Source organism: Arachis stenosperma, chromosome 6 (genome assembly GCF_014773155.1).
Source record: "Arachis stenosperma cultivar V10309 chromosome 6, arast.V10309.gnm1.PFL2, whole genome shotgun sequence".
Taxonomy (NCBI): domain Eukaryota; kingdom Viridiplantae; phylum Streptophyta; class Magnoliopsida; order Fabales; family Fabaceae; genus Arachis; species Arachis stenosperma.
The window spans coordinates 141,236,202-141,251,133 of NC_080382.1; the positions used below are offsets into that span (position 1 = coordinate 141,236,202).

A 14,932-nucleotide genomic window follows, 5' to 3' on the forward strand; every position below is an offset into this window, starting at 1 on the left:
CCCTGCCCCGAAACTCCAATAAGTCGGGATGAGCCGTATCCCCTCCAAAGACAACCAAAAGGGATGACGACCTTTGACAGGGCGGACTTTAAAATATTTGTCCTTAAACCCATGGTAAGAATCTTCAAACAAACCGAAAATCTTCCGACCCTGGGCAGATCGGAAGGACATGAACCCTTTTTTGTGTTTCCCCTCCTTGGAAGGGTTTGTGAGGGTGAAGAAGAAGAGGTAAACATCCACGGACACCGGCAGTTCGAGATATTCACAGACCATCTCGAAACAGCGGATCGAGGCCCAACTGTTCGGATGCAACTGCGACGGTGACACGGAAATTCGATTTAAAAGCGCCATTTGAAAGGCTGAAAACGGAATACGAACTTCGACTTGAGTGAACATGGCTTTGTAGAACCAAATCCAGTCGGCGACCTGGCGAGGTTGGAAGTTGATCTCGTACAATCGTTCGTGAGGAGCCGGGACGAAAACGTCATAATTTGCCTCCTCGTCAGTCCCTCCACACAAGTATCCGGCTTGTCGGAACTCGGTGAGCTCCTCCTCGCCCATTTGGTTAGGCGAATCCTTCACGTCGGAAACGACCCAAGCATAGGGATCGTACGCCGCGGGGTTAACGGATGCCTGGGAAACCGTGCGAGCCATACCTACATGGGGGGACCATCCAGTCAGTCTAAGAGATCGGTTGCTCAAGCCGAATACAGACACTACCCCCCACGACTCCCCGACTAAGGCCAATCAAGACTAAATGGCGAAAAGAACAAGAAAAAGCCTACCCTGGAATGGTACTTTCCCCCCTAACACATCTACTCGCAACTAAAAGGCTACGCAGTAACATCAAAAAGCCAAACAGCAAACATGCAAAAATAATGCATAAAAGAGAGTGGGATTCGAAAGTTACCTGAATTAATGGAAGAACGACGGAGTAGTTGTTAAAGAAAGATGCGAAGGGAAAAGCACACAGCAGCACTGCAAGGAAGTGTTGAGATTTGGGGGCAAGAAGAGGGCAGAGAAGAGGAAGGCACAAAAGAAAGAGAAAAATGCTCAAACTGCCCCGTTTAAAAACTACCCCAGGAAGCGCGAAACGACTGGGGGCAAAATGGTCTTTTCAGCAAGGGTTTTTCACCCATTATGAGCATTTAATGCTCGGCACGGGGAACGATGCGACGAAACGGTTGCTGGCGCAACCAAAGGACACGCACGCAGAAGGCACGTCCTTATCACGAACGGCCGACCAGACGGCCCCAGGTAAGAGACAAGACGACACGCCATTGATAGCTTCCACGGCTACCATTGGCGCGTGGGGGCACTGTTGCGGCCCGGCCCAAAGACCCGACGGGTCGACCCTGGCCCGAGCTCCGCCCGACCCGACTCATCGCCCTTCAAACAACCCGGACACGTGTCCTGTACGACCCACACGTGGCTACAGCACAATGTCCTTGGGAATATGGGCCTGTCCTCACAAGGGGCCCACTACTGACATGTATATAAGGGGAAGATTGGCTCTTCCCCCGAGGTACGTCACATTTTCCACATAACTTTTCCCACCTGCACACTAGCTGACTTGAGTGTCGGAGTGTCTTTGCAGGTGGCACCCCCCCTCATCATCTCTCCAAGACAAGAGCTCGGCTACTCGGCAACCCGCAAACAGTACGACCAAAGCTAAGGCGTCCTCACTCCCACACCTGCTTACCCGATCTGTCCGGAACCCGACAACCGAACAGTTTAGGAACAGTATTTTTATTAAAATTTGACCAGCACTTAACTATAAAAAAGAAATGAATAATTTTATACTATTAAAAACACTAATAATAACTAATTGATAGTTATAAATCATAAAATTTATTGGCTCCTAACACTCTTCTAAAAAATAGTTTAGAGTTAGTTATCTAAGTGTAACAGATTTTGATGGCTTGCATAACTGTTTTATACTTTTGACAGGTAATATATATTAAAGTCTTTTTGGTGTTACACTTTCATTGAATTGTAATTGAGATGGTTTGAAGTAATATTCATTCACTAGAATGCTCTTTCATTGACTTCTTGTTTAGTAAGTTACCGTTGTAAACAAGATTATCTCTTTTTTTTTCTGGTTCTTTCTCTTTTTTTCTTTATCTATAAGGTTCGGATATAGAACCTCTATATGATATCAAAAACTCATGGTTATCTCAATCATGAATGATTTTATAAAAGACACAAAATTTGACAATTTTACGAATTCTGCCAATTCTAAAAATATAAGAGTAAGTAAATCAGAATGTTGTAATTATTTTGAATTTTTTTTACCACAATTCTTCAACTCTCGCCCTTTCAATCCAATTGCTGACAAACTTGATGAATGAAACCATAAAACACGGCAACAACAAATAATTGCATCCATTCGAGGTCAAGATTTGAAAGATCATCTCTACAAAGATCGAATTCCTCTAAAATTCTTGAGTCTTTAAGATCAACTCAATATTCAAGAATCTCAATACTACAAACAGTGGCTACATGATGATATTATAATTTACAATCATGGTTCTCGACATCTATATGGACACATATTTTAAGAACAAAATAGTAGGCATTTTCTTTAGGAATGAAATCTAGAGTAAGATAGAGGAATATTTTGCAGAATCAACTAAATATCGGGTGAAGCAACTCAAGGTACAAATCAAATTAAAACGATCAAGAAGCATGAATTAATAGCATCTGATTACATTACAAAGATCAAAAGTATAATTGATTCTTTAGCATTTGATTAAATTACAACTCAAGTTCAGAATTATTCCTAAACCTAATTTGAGCTTGAGTGGGGTATTAAGGTAGAAGTCAGCTCCAAAATTGAGAATGAAAATAAAGAATAGTTCAAGAGTTGGTTATGACTAATGTAATAGAATTTGGTAGCTTACATAACTGTTTTACACCTTTGACAGTTAGTATATATTATTAGAGTAAAGTCTTTCTAGCATTACACACTCTCGTTCAATAGAATGCTTTTTCACTGATTTCTTGTTTAACAAGTTATTGTTGTAAACAAAACTCCTTCTCTATTTTTTATGCTTTTTTTCCTCTTTTCTTCATCTCTAAGTTTCTGATATAGAACCTTTTTAAAAACTAGTACCTGGCACTTGTATATAGCATCCTCATATATTTATTTTATTCCCCTTGATGAATCTTTTGGCTGCAAATCAAGCTGCATGCTTGGTGTAGTCGTTTTCATGCATACACTTAAATGATCAACCAATTAAGGATCTTAAATTCTTCTTGTCTCCCTCTTATTCTCTATAATTCCACCTGAACTATTGCTGTCAAACCAATTATTTTTCTCTTTTTTGAAAATTTCCACCTCATGGTGGTTTTGCATATGTCAAATTTTCTTTAATTTCTCGTTATTTATTTTTTTTTATGAAAAGATTATTAAGTAATAAGTGAGTGTGAGAGTAAAAGAATTAGTCTCACATTAAAAAAAATAAAGAAGAATATAGAATTTATAAGATAAGAGACTTATTAATTTATTATCTTAAGACGTAGTACTTTTTTATCTTATATTTTTAAAATAATACTCATTGAAATAAATATATAAAAATTAAATGTTAATGTTATATGATCAGACTTCAAAATATACTCATGTCAACAAGTGTTATTATTATTTTTAAGATATAAAATCATTTCCATCATATTTAATTTCTATTTAATAGCTTAGTAATAATTTAAAAGAGATTGTCAATTCGTCATGACATCATTGTTTGACAATTTTAATTTATTTATTTTGTTTGAGTTAGTAGTGTAAGTGCAAGTAATTGCTATAAAAAAGTTTAAAAAAATTAATATTTAATTTTAAAAATATAAAAATAAATTAAACAAAAATTAATAAACACTCGTAGTTGCTTTAATTTGGCATCTCATGCCTGGCTCAAGATGACCAATCATATCATCAATAAAAAATGTTTCATCTATTTTCGGGGCCCAAATATTTATCATGCAAGGTATAGATCCGCAAATCTAATATTGCAAGTTAGAGAGAGTGAATATAAATTAATTTAATTTCTTATGATATATATAACTTCTGGCCACAACCAATGTTACGTATAATAAAGTATCTGTATGTGAATCTCTTCATGTTGAAAATAATTTAGAGCCACATATATATGCTCTTAGAATTAAGCAGTTAGGCTCAAATTATTAAAGCATAAAAAGTTGGAAACGACCTTTCTTATCAAAGTGGAAAACACAATTGACTTGTAAGAATAATATTATTACATATATATGCTTTTGCTTTAACTAAATTCATTCTTTTGCATGAAGCTTCCTCAGCTCCTTCAATAGTACAACACTTCTAATAATAGTTTTATGGCTTCCTGAATATTCTACAATATAGTGTAAATCCTTAAATTCTTCATTGACTATATATAATAACGTTAGATCCATAAATACCACTTAGAAAATAAATGAGAATCCTTAGAAATATAATCACTGATTATGCATAAGATACTCATTTGATATAATTTCAATTTATATTTAAATTATTAAATATAAACAAGATATTTATATTTAATACATTATTCACATTAGTATTTTTTAGGTTTAATTACTCTATTGGTCCTTATAGTTTAGCGAAATTTTCAATTAGGTCCCTACACTTTTTTTCCTTTCAATTGGGTCCCTGCCCCCAATTTTTTTTTTTCAATTAGGTCCCTATTGACGGTAAACGTTACAAAAAACGTTAAGATTGAGTGATATGACCATTATAACCCTCAGTTATCCCTTACAAATGAGGGAGACTCAATAGGGATCTGAGTTCTATCTTTCTTCTTTTCGCCTCTTCCTCAAACTTCTGCTCGTCTCTTTGCAACCCTTACCCTTACTATGTCAATACTCATAGATCAGAGTCAGTTATCTTCAGGAGTCTGTAGTTCCAGAACCCTCGTCAAGAAGAGACATCTTTGTTTTTGTGGTGAGGCAGTTGCTGTGATGTCTTCTTCAGCAGTAGCAAGCCATGAAAGAAGGTATGTTGGTTGTGGGAGAATGCCAAAATGCAAGTTCTTCGAGTGGATTGATGATGAAGAAGATGAGAAGAGCAGATGGTTGAAGCAAAAGGAAAGGAGGGTTCGGTGCTTTTGTGGAGACACTCTGATTCTTCGTAGTTCAAGTACATCAAAAAATGCAAACAAAAGATTCATTTCTTGCCCTAATAGGAGATGCAAGTTTTTTGAGTGGGTTGATGGGAAAAAAAAAAAGATACCTAGAGAAGATGCAGTGAACAATTCACAGCAAGTACTTGGAAGGGTTAGAGAATTGGAGGCACAAGAAAGGAAGATAGACAGATTAAGTGTGGATCTAGAGAGATTAATTGCAGAGGTTGGAGAAGTAGATGCCTGGATAGGAAGGTTATGTGCTGAGCTGAGTTCAGTGGAGCAGCAATTTGCTAAGATGAAAGATAGTATGAAAAAGCAATACAAGATGCTAATTATGCTGGGCTTGATATTAGGTGTTTTGATTGTTGCAGTGTTATATGCTGGGCTTGATATTATGTTGGTCACTCATAAAAACCCATTTTCTTGATTCTCCAATGTCATTTAACAGCATCTCCAAGAACCACCCCCAACTGTCCATAGTCTCTGCCTCTATTGCAGCTACGGCAATGGGAAAGTAATTGTCATTTAGATCTCTGCCAACAGCAACTAGCAGCTGCTGTCCATGGTCGCCCTTCAAGTGACATCCATCCACGCCAATAATAGGTCTACACCCCGCCAAGAAGCCTTTCTTGACTGCATCAAGGCACATGTACATTCTCATAAATCGGGGCTGGTGCGTAAGAGAAGGCCTATCAACCAATATGGTCAGACTAGATCCTGGATTTGCCCTAAGTATCTCTGCACAGTAATCCCTTAGTTTAGCATACCGTTGGATTGCCCGCCCATGTACCTCTTCTCTTGCCTTCCTCCTTGCCCAGTAAGCCTTACCAACACCGATATTGGCCATGTATTTGTCTTGTATAGTCTGAATAACTGTCGCAAGCTTCATCTCTTCCCCTCTACTGATGTTGTTGGCAATCTTCTTTGATATCCAACTACTTGATGCAAGTCTTCCGCTATAGTTCCTTCCACATGTATGCTTTCCATTCAACGTCTTGATCCGGAAACAGTCAGAACCCCCCACCTTACTCGCAAAACAAACCCACTTGCACTTTCCTTTTCTTCCTTTGCAAACAACTCTACACCTCACCTTATCATTTTTTCGAAACCTAATGTCCCTACCATTCAATAAGGCATGCTCCTTAACAGCCTCTTTGAATTGACTAAGTGATTTAAATTCCAGCCCCACCTGAAATTCATACTCTCTGTTCATCTCTGCCTTATTGTACTTAAGGAACCTCCTCTTTTTTATCATATCATTAGAGTCTCCCTCATAACTATCTATGTCATCAGTCTCATATCCATCAGATAAGCCCCCAACTTGCTCATCACCCTCCCTTAAACCTTCATCACCTTCAGCTATTCCAGCTGCTGCAGTTCTCTCATCATTTAGTGGGCCAGTAAATCCCCCAAATGCATTTGATGGTGGATCATTATCCTCCACCTCAAACCCAAACTGATCATCATGGTCACCATCATCAGCACTATCATCAAATACCTCTTCTTCAGTAGAAGGCTCTGACTCAGCATCCACTTCAACCTCTAGCAACCCATCATCATCAGCACTGTCCTCACCTTCCTCTGGCACATAATCAGCATCAGTTGAAGTGATCTCAATCCTATTACTTTCTCTGGCTCTATCGACAACATATACCTCGCAATGTTTGCAAGAATTTGACACCAGTGACCTAGCCATTCTCATCGCATTCCCATCGGACTTCAACTCTCTAAGACCTGACTTCAAATCCATCCCAGGTTCCTTATACCAGACCCTAGCGAAACCCTTATACCCTAGTTGCTTTAGCTGACTGACAATCTCTTGCAATGACTATTCATCAACCTCAAAATGTAAATCATCCACAACCATTCCTCCTAAATACTCTAATGGTTGTCCACTGTCAACAAATTTGCCACCATGATGAATTTCGATACTGAAATCCAAATCACCCATAACTGCATACCAAAAAAAAATAATGCCATAAATCCCTGTTCAAACACTTTCAGAAACAAAAGGAAGCTCTAATAAACAGAATGACAAACTTTCCTAGGAGAAAAGAACAAAAATCCTTCAATGAGTGAAACGTTGAGCGTTGTCTTACCTAGAGGAAGAAGCAACGCCTACGACGACGACAGTGATACCGGAGACGCCAAACCCTCCCGCAATATTCCGGTGGAGTTGATCTCTGCAGCTGGGCGAGTTGGGAAGCAAGGAATGCAAACGACTTTCTTCTCTAAGTTTGGGAGAAGAGACCGAACAATTTCTAACTCTGAGAGGGTAAAATGGTATTTCAGAAAAAATATGAGTGAAAGAGCATTAGGGATTTCACATAAAGTTAAAGAATCTTTAACTTAGGAACGGAATATTCCGTTAAATCTAACTGTTTGGTCACGGTAGGGACCTAATTGAAAAAAAAAATTGGGGACAGGGACCCAATTGAAATGAAAAAAAGTGTAGGAACCTAATTGAAAATTTCGCTAAACTATAGGGACCAACAGAGTAATTAAACCTATTTTTTATTATTATATGATTTCAATTTTTAGATTTAAATTATATATTGATATATTTTAATTAATTTTTTTATATTGTTAGAATAAATTAATGAATTACTAAATAAAATTATTATTGAAAAATGCAAATTCTGTCTTGTAGCTCTTTATTATATACAATTTATTTCAGTATAACTAAAATTAGTTAATAGTTCTCTAGAGAAAGTAGAAAATATAAATTCTATAATTAACCATGAAAGGAAAAATATCATATTGAAGGGTTTTAGTTTCTCCACTTACATATGATAAAGAAATGATCACGCTAATACGATTAAAGTAAGAAATTATGTTATTGTTGTCGATCTCTCGTATCATTTTTATACATTATCAGGGTTAAATATGATTTTTGTTTTTGGGATATAAATCGAAATTTTTTTTTGTCTTTAACTAAAATTTCAACAATAACAACAGAATTTTAAGAATAAAAATAAAATTTCAACTAATAAATATCAAAAAATCAAAAACAGAATTTTAACTAGCAAAAGAATAGAATCAAAAAGAAATAGAAGCAGAAGAATGGAATTAAGAATTTCAACTAAAAGCAAAAGAATGGAATCGAGAAAAAACAGAAGTAGAAAAATAATAAAATTAATCAGAATAGAATTAGAGTCAACAACAATAATCTGATTAACAAAATCAACAAATCTAATAATATAATTAATAAAAGAAATAAAAACAAAATAGGTGAAATTGTAGTAGTAGGGGTTGGCCACTGCTGGTGGAGGTGGAACAAGGACTGTCCTCTGTGTTTGGTTTCAGTGAGAGAGAAACTGATGAAGATGATAACGTCGCTGACAGCTTGTTGGAGAAAAGAGGCCGGCTTCAGTGATCTCTGTTCAGTGAGAGAACTGAGGACAAACTTGCAGAGATGAACGGCTAGGTTGGAGAAGGACAAAAGAGGGAGACAGAGAGCTTGTCGCGACGGAGAGGAGAAGAGGGAGGAGGGGTAAGGAGATGTGCGGTGGCGCTGTGGTAGGAAAAGGAGAAGAAGAACGGCGTCGATTCCCTTCCCTTCTCCCCTTCATTCGTTTCTTTTCCTTTTTTTATTTTATTATTTTTTAGTTAGGAATAATTTGATAATAAAATTTAAAATTTAGATAAAAAAATAAAATTTTAAAACTAAGTTAAATCTTAGAGAGTATTTTGTATGTAAAAAAAAAGGTTAAGGATGAAAAAAATTTTCAACCTATATCTTAAAAACTAAAATCGTATTTAACCCAAATTATTATAATATCATTCTTTTTTGTTTTACCTCATCCTCATGTATACCATTATATACAGGGTATGCATTCATATTGTGTTTTCATGATTTTATCAAGCATGTAACTTTCACTTCTTTAATTTGTAGCCTATATTTAATATTTAGTATTATTTAAGAGCATCTTTAATAGAGTATTTTTAGAGTATCACTTTCGATACTTTTAAGAAGTGAATTGATTTATAATTGAAATTTATATTGGAGTTAATTTATGACATGAAACTGGTATCAGGGACGGATATACTCAATAGGTAGTGGGGGCAACTGCCCCAGTGAGATTAAAAAAATTAATGAGTAATTCTTAAGGAAATATCCAATTTGCCCCCACAATCCAATTAATTTTGACCCCACCCTCCAAATCCCTAACCCTTCTCCTTCTTCTCTCTCCTTCTTCCCTTTTTTTTAATTTTGTTTCTCTAATTCTCTGCTCCCGCCTCCAACCCTAATGCTTCCAGACTCTAGCAAACAGTAGTCTAGCCCTCCAGAGTTATCGTCGTCTGCCGCCACTCGCCCACTCTACCACTAACGCTTCCAGTCTCCGTCGATTTCTCCTTGCATCGCCTCAACCCTCATGCCCGCATCTGGTTCTGCCTCAGCGTTCCTTCGGCATCTGGTTTTGTCTTCTTCCTCGGTCTTCACAGGTTCAATCCTCGTCTAGTTCTGTCTTTCCGTTCCTTCGGGCTTCGGCATCTGGTTCTGTCTTCACTCTTCAGCAATTTAGGGTGCGGGACTACGGGGGCTACTTGTTCTGCCGCTGGTTCTACGATTCTGCCGTTGGATCCTAGCTCCTGGTCCTGGGTGCCGCTGGTTCTGCCGCTGGGTCCTGGCTCCTTGGTCCGCTGATTCTGCTGCTGGGTTTTGCAGTTCACTCTTGCCGCTTGCCCTCTTGGTACAGTCGTACAGACATTCATGATTCATGAATGATAATTGTTAATTATTTTTTGTTAATTGCCTCTTAGATTCTGCAGTTTAGTTCTGTGATTTTGTCTATGTAGATGTAATTGTTGTTGTTGGAATTTAGAAATCAATTTTGTTGCTGTTAGAATTTAGTTAATTAGTTGTTGTTATTGGAATTTAGAAATCAATTTTGTTACTATATATATGTAATGATATGCATTTTCTTTGCTTTTCATGGATCTATTGTTGTGACCAGAAAAAAGCTAATAATCCTTATTCAATAGTGATGATGATTATGCAATATATGAACTTCCTAAGACTCCATGTTTTGTCCTTAGCTTGTTCATGGTTCTTTGACTCTGCATTTGTTTAATTGTTGAATTGTTGCGTTTTTTTTCGGATAGATAGAGTTTGGTTGTAAAAGAAAACAGAGGCACTGGTTGGTTCTCTTTAGTGCAGTTTAGTTCATTAGATGTTGCTATTGGAATTTAGAAATCAATTTGAATGACACATGATTATTAATTTTGTATATATAATTTTATATTGTATTTTTTAATTTGCTTAGAATTGTGAATTATTTATATTAGTCAACTAACTTAGATTTATAATTTTATCCTATTAGTAATGGAGAAATATTTCAAAAGAACTTCATCGTTGGAGGTTGGATCCCAAAACAATTCGTCGACCTCTTCTAACAAAAGAAGATTTTTAATTGATTGTTTAGTCACATATATAGAAAGAGAGATATTTGATTGTATTGACAATGAAAAGATTATTCAATTTTTTCAAAATATGAAATCAGAAGAATGGAATTTTAAATTATTTGTTATTGTTTATATTATTATTTTATTGTTTTAATTTATTAGTTAAATAATTTGAGGAGTAAGCATATTTTATAATATTATAGTATAATTATACAAATTATTATTATATTATATATATTTTGCTCCCACAGACAAAATTTTCTGGATTCGTCATTGACTGATATCATCTTAGAAATACGATATCACTTTGATGAACAAATAAAATATTGCTACAAACTCATATAATTGTGTTGATGAAATAATGAAAAACAATTTTCACTTTTAACTTTAAAATACTATTTATGATATATATATAATCTCATAAATATTCTTATAAGATTTAAAATAAAATAAAATTAAAAATAACATTGGAGATGCTCTAAAAACCAATTCATCATCGTCGTATAATATTAAATGACCTATCATTATCTTTTTAATGTTTGTCGAATTCAAGAGGTGATCAAGTTCAACCGATATAATAAACTACTCTAAAAATCACTTTCCTATACTAATTAATTAAGGAGGAATTTTTGTTCTGCTTATATTAGTAACTTGCAACTCTTAGAATAAGGAGGAGACATAAACTAAGAGATGAATTTGAGCCGCTTCAAATAATAATATAATATTAAAGACTATTTTAAATGTATGTAATACCTGCTCTATTTTAAAGTTGGGATTGCTAAGAGAAGAAGCTATGGCTAGGAACAATGTCGCAATTGCAATGTTGATGTCTGGAGTGATAATTTGTTCTGCTATGTATGAATATAATTCAATTGTTATTGATGAGGGGCCTTTGAAAATGTTCGCAGATTGTCATAATCAATGTCGGACAAAATATATACAAAGTCGTGAGAAGTTCGAAGAATGCTACAAGAAATGTTGTATCATGGGATGCCAAAAACACTATTCAGGTCAACATGATAAGTTGAATATATGCAAGAGGTTATGTTTGGCCTAGTACTAATGGTAAGGATTAGTGTTATTGTGAATTAACCAACTTGTATTAGTTTAGTAATAAGTGTATTAATCTATTTAAATAAGGGTTGGAATTTTTTGTCTTATGTAATAATTTATTGGTTAATAATAAATTTTTAAATAAAATTTTTATCATCAATAACAAATTAATCATTGGCCTTTTGAATCGAAATATTTTTTTTATAAAAAAAAGTTAATTGTAATTTTTATTTTTTTTAATTTAAATTATCTTCTAAGAATATTTGATGTAATAATTAAGGTGAACTTTATCCAATTATTTCTTAAATAAAAAATTAGTTATTTCATATGACATATATAATAATTATTAAATGAAATAAATTATAAATAATCATGTATAATAAACTTTTTTTTTTCAAATTACAAGAGTTATTATTTTGAAGTTTTTTTTTTTCAAACTACTCATTTATTAAGTCCAAATCCTAAAACCCAAAAAATGAACTCACACGTGGCTAGTGAATTAAGTCGTGATTTTTGTGGGTGCTACGCCTTTGAAAAAAAAAAATGCAGGAAATTAAGTAAAGATGAAACACATTTAAAAGAGGAAAGGGAGTCACTCAGTCACTCAAATAAAGACGCCTAAAATGTCTTTTTTTTTTAATATTTTTTAATAATTAAAATTTAATATATATAATCCATTAAATTATGTTATTTTTATTAAAATTAGGTTAGACAAATTAATTTAAACGAAAAAATAATAAATCAAATATTAAATTGGTCTAAATTAATATTATTTTTTATTGAAAATAATTATAATATTCTTATTATAAAAAATAATTAAAATACTTTTATTATATATATATATATATATATATTAATTATGAAAATTCTAAATCCAAACCCTATGACAACAGAAAAATAAAAAAAAATTAAAATTTATGATTTTTAAAATTAATATATATAATTAAAGTATTTTAGTTATTTTTTATAATAGGATATTGTAGTTATTTTTTATGAAAAATAATATTAATTTAAACTAATTTAATATTTAATTTATTATTTTTTTAATCAAATCAATTTATCTAACCTAATTTTAATAAAAATAATCTGATTTAATTAATTATATATATTAAATTTTAATTATTAAAAAATATTTAAAAAAAAAAACGTTTTAGGCGTTTTAACTCTTTAACTGAGTGGTTCCAAGAGGAAAACGAAAAAAGAAGAAAGAATGGGTGAATGTTGCCAATTTGCCATTCATTGCTGCTACCCTTATGAGTTTAATTCATTTTTTTATCCCTGCCATTAAATTAATTTCAGTCAATACATTATTGCTTATTCTTTTAAGTTGGGTTCTTCAATTAGACATAAAAATTTTGATTAATGAATTTTTTTTTTCCAAAATACAGTAAAGGTAAATAAATTCACTATTTTATGATAAAGCATTAATAAATAAGTAATTTGTAAAATTAAAAATTCACACAATGAAATTTCTCTAATAACTCTTGTATAATAAATATTTTTTATCATAACTAATTAGTTAAGTTATCATGTTAAATTAAGAATTAATATTAATCATAATATAATTTATTTCATTTAATAATTATTAAATATATTGTAAAAATAATTAATTTTTAATTTAAAAAAAATTGAATAGAATTCACCAATAATTAGTGCACTTTTTTATGAATATCCAGAAGTCATGTATTAACAAATATTTACTTATATGACATAAAGTTAGAAACAACCTTTCTTATCAAATTAGAACCACATGGAAGGATCTAGAAAATTTTAATATAAATGGGCTGCACTCTAATTTATACATTCTTTTGTGTTACATATTTTTACTGTATAAACCTAATTTACGCATGATATATAGTTATTGAATTTAAAAATATATATATTTATCAACATATAAAAAAAGCTTAGAAAGTTTTTAATAATTTTATTTTTATATGGAAGTTACATAAAAAAATTAATATTTTTTACAAGAAAATAATATTTAAGGTACAAAATGTAATTATCAAAATATAAAGATACAAGTCATTTTTAATTTTTTATATAATAATATAAATGTTAAGTATATTAATATTTTAGTATTATTAAAAAGTCAAATGCATTTTTAAAATCTAAATATAGAGATAAGTATACATAAACTAATTTAAAAATGTACAAAACTCAAGTGTAGGATGTGCAATTGATTAATTGAAAATATTAATAAATAAAATAATTGTGACTTAAATTTATTATATAATGAAAAATAATCACATATAAAATCGCTACACTACATAAGATTTTTTTTATTTTTTATTTTTGACATATATCTTGTATAAAAATATAGTTGTTTATTTTTATAAATTATTATCACTCTTTTTTCACTTCATGTATACCATTAAACAGGGTATGCATTCATATTGCATTTTCATGATTTTATCAAGCACATGTAACTTTCACTTCTTTAATTTATAGCCTATATTGTTAATATTTAGTATTATCTAAGAACCAATTCATCGTCATAAAATATAAAATGATTATTGTTTTTTTAGTTTTTGTCAAATTCTTTGAGAGGTAATTAAGTTCAACTGAAATAATTATTAAATTACTCTTTTACCTTAATTCATGACAACAATGAAAAAGTCTCATGCCTATAAACATGTCCCAGATAAGACTAGGAATATTTGAACCCAATTTTTAACTAAGATATTTGAACTTTTGCATCTTCAACCCACACACTATCATTTTTCACATATCAGAGATAGACCAAAGATAAGCTTCTCTATCCCGAACTTGCCTCTCATTTGTTCTCTTGAACATTTCCTTCTCAAAACCATTACTACGATCAACTCCATCCCAATGTCGTCCCGGCCTTATCCCATAGCGATTTGGTGCAGCATCTAAACCTCTTTTCAACCAGCTGTGATCTGAAATATCTTGCGGAACAACAAAACCTGATTCTTTCATCTTCTCACCTTCTCCCAAATCTGGAAGAACAGGCTCTGGATATTTTTTCTTTACCAAATGTGCCATAGGATCACCCCATCTTAATCTATCCTTGAGCATGTTGTCAAGTTCTGGATCGTCCCTGTTGCGTGCAAAAGGCTTGTCCTTCTCGGTTTCTAGTTCCTTCATCCTAGCCTCAGCTTTCTTCTTCGGAGCCAAGCCCTTGCCCCATTCTATTTCCTTCTCCTTTGGCTTTTCTTCTACTTTCTGTTTTGACTTCAAGTATTCTTCCTTGGAAATGCGTACTCCTTTTACTTTATCACGATATATTGGTTCAGCACCATACCCACTGATTGAAGGATCCATCATTTTAAATCTCATCAAATCATCCTTCTTCCTTTTGTCAATCTCTTCTCTCATATCTT

General features: G+C 32.9%; 2 protein-coding genes across 2 annotated transcripts; both read right to left on the reverse strand.

Annotated features, from left to right (window-relative positions):
- Positions 1-5,502: 5,502 nt before the first annotated feature.
- Positions 5,503-6,879, reverse strand: LOC130934857 (uncharacterized). The gene has a single exon (XM_057864382.1). The coding sequence runs from the start codon at positions 6,877-6,879 to the stop codon at positions 5,503-5,505; it is 1,377 nt and encodes a 458-aa protein (XP_057720365.1).
- Positions 6,880-14,309: 7,430 nt separating this feature from the next.
- On the reverse strand, positions 14,310-14,910 carry LOC130932464 (pre-mRNA-splicing factor cwf26-like). The gene has a single exon (XM_057861796.1). It carries the CDS (start codon positions 14,886-14,888, stop codon positions 14,310-14,312), a length of 579 nt encoding a protein of 192 aa, XP_057717779.1. The 5' UTR covers positions 14,889-14,910.
- Positions 14,911-14,932: the final 22 nt, after the last annotated feature.

Bases quoted from the DNA above. Each gene is read 5' to 3' on its own strand.
- LOC130932464 (XM_057861796.1), bottom strand. From the start codon at position 14,888: ATGAGATTTAAAATGATGGATCCTTCAATCAGTGGGTATGGTGCTGAA.
- LOC130934857 (XM_057864382.1), bottom strand. From the start codon at position 6,879: ATGGATTTGAAGTCAGGTCTTAGAGAGTTGAAGTCCGATGGGAATGCG.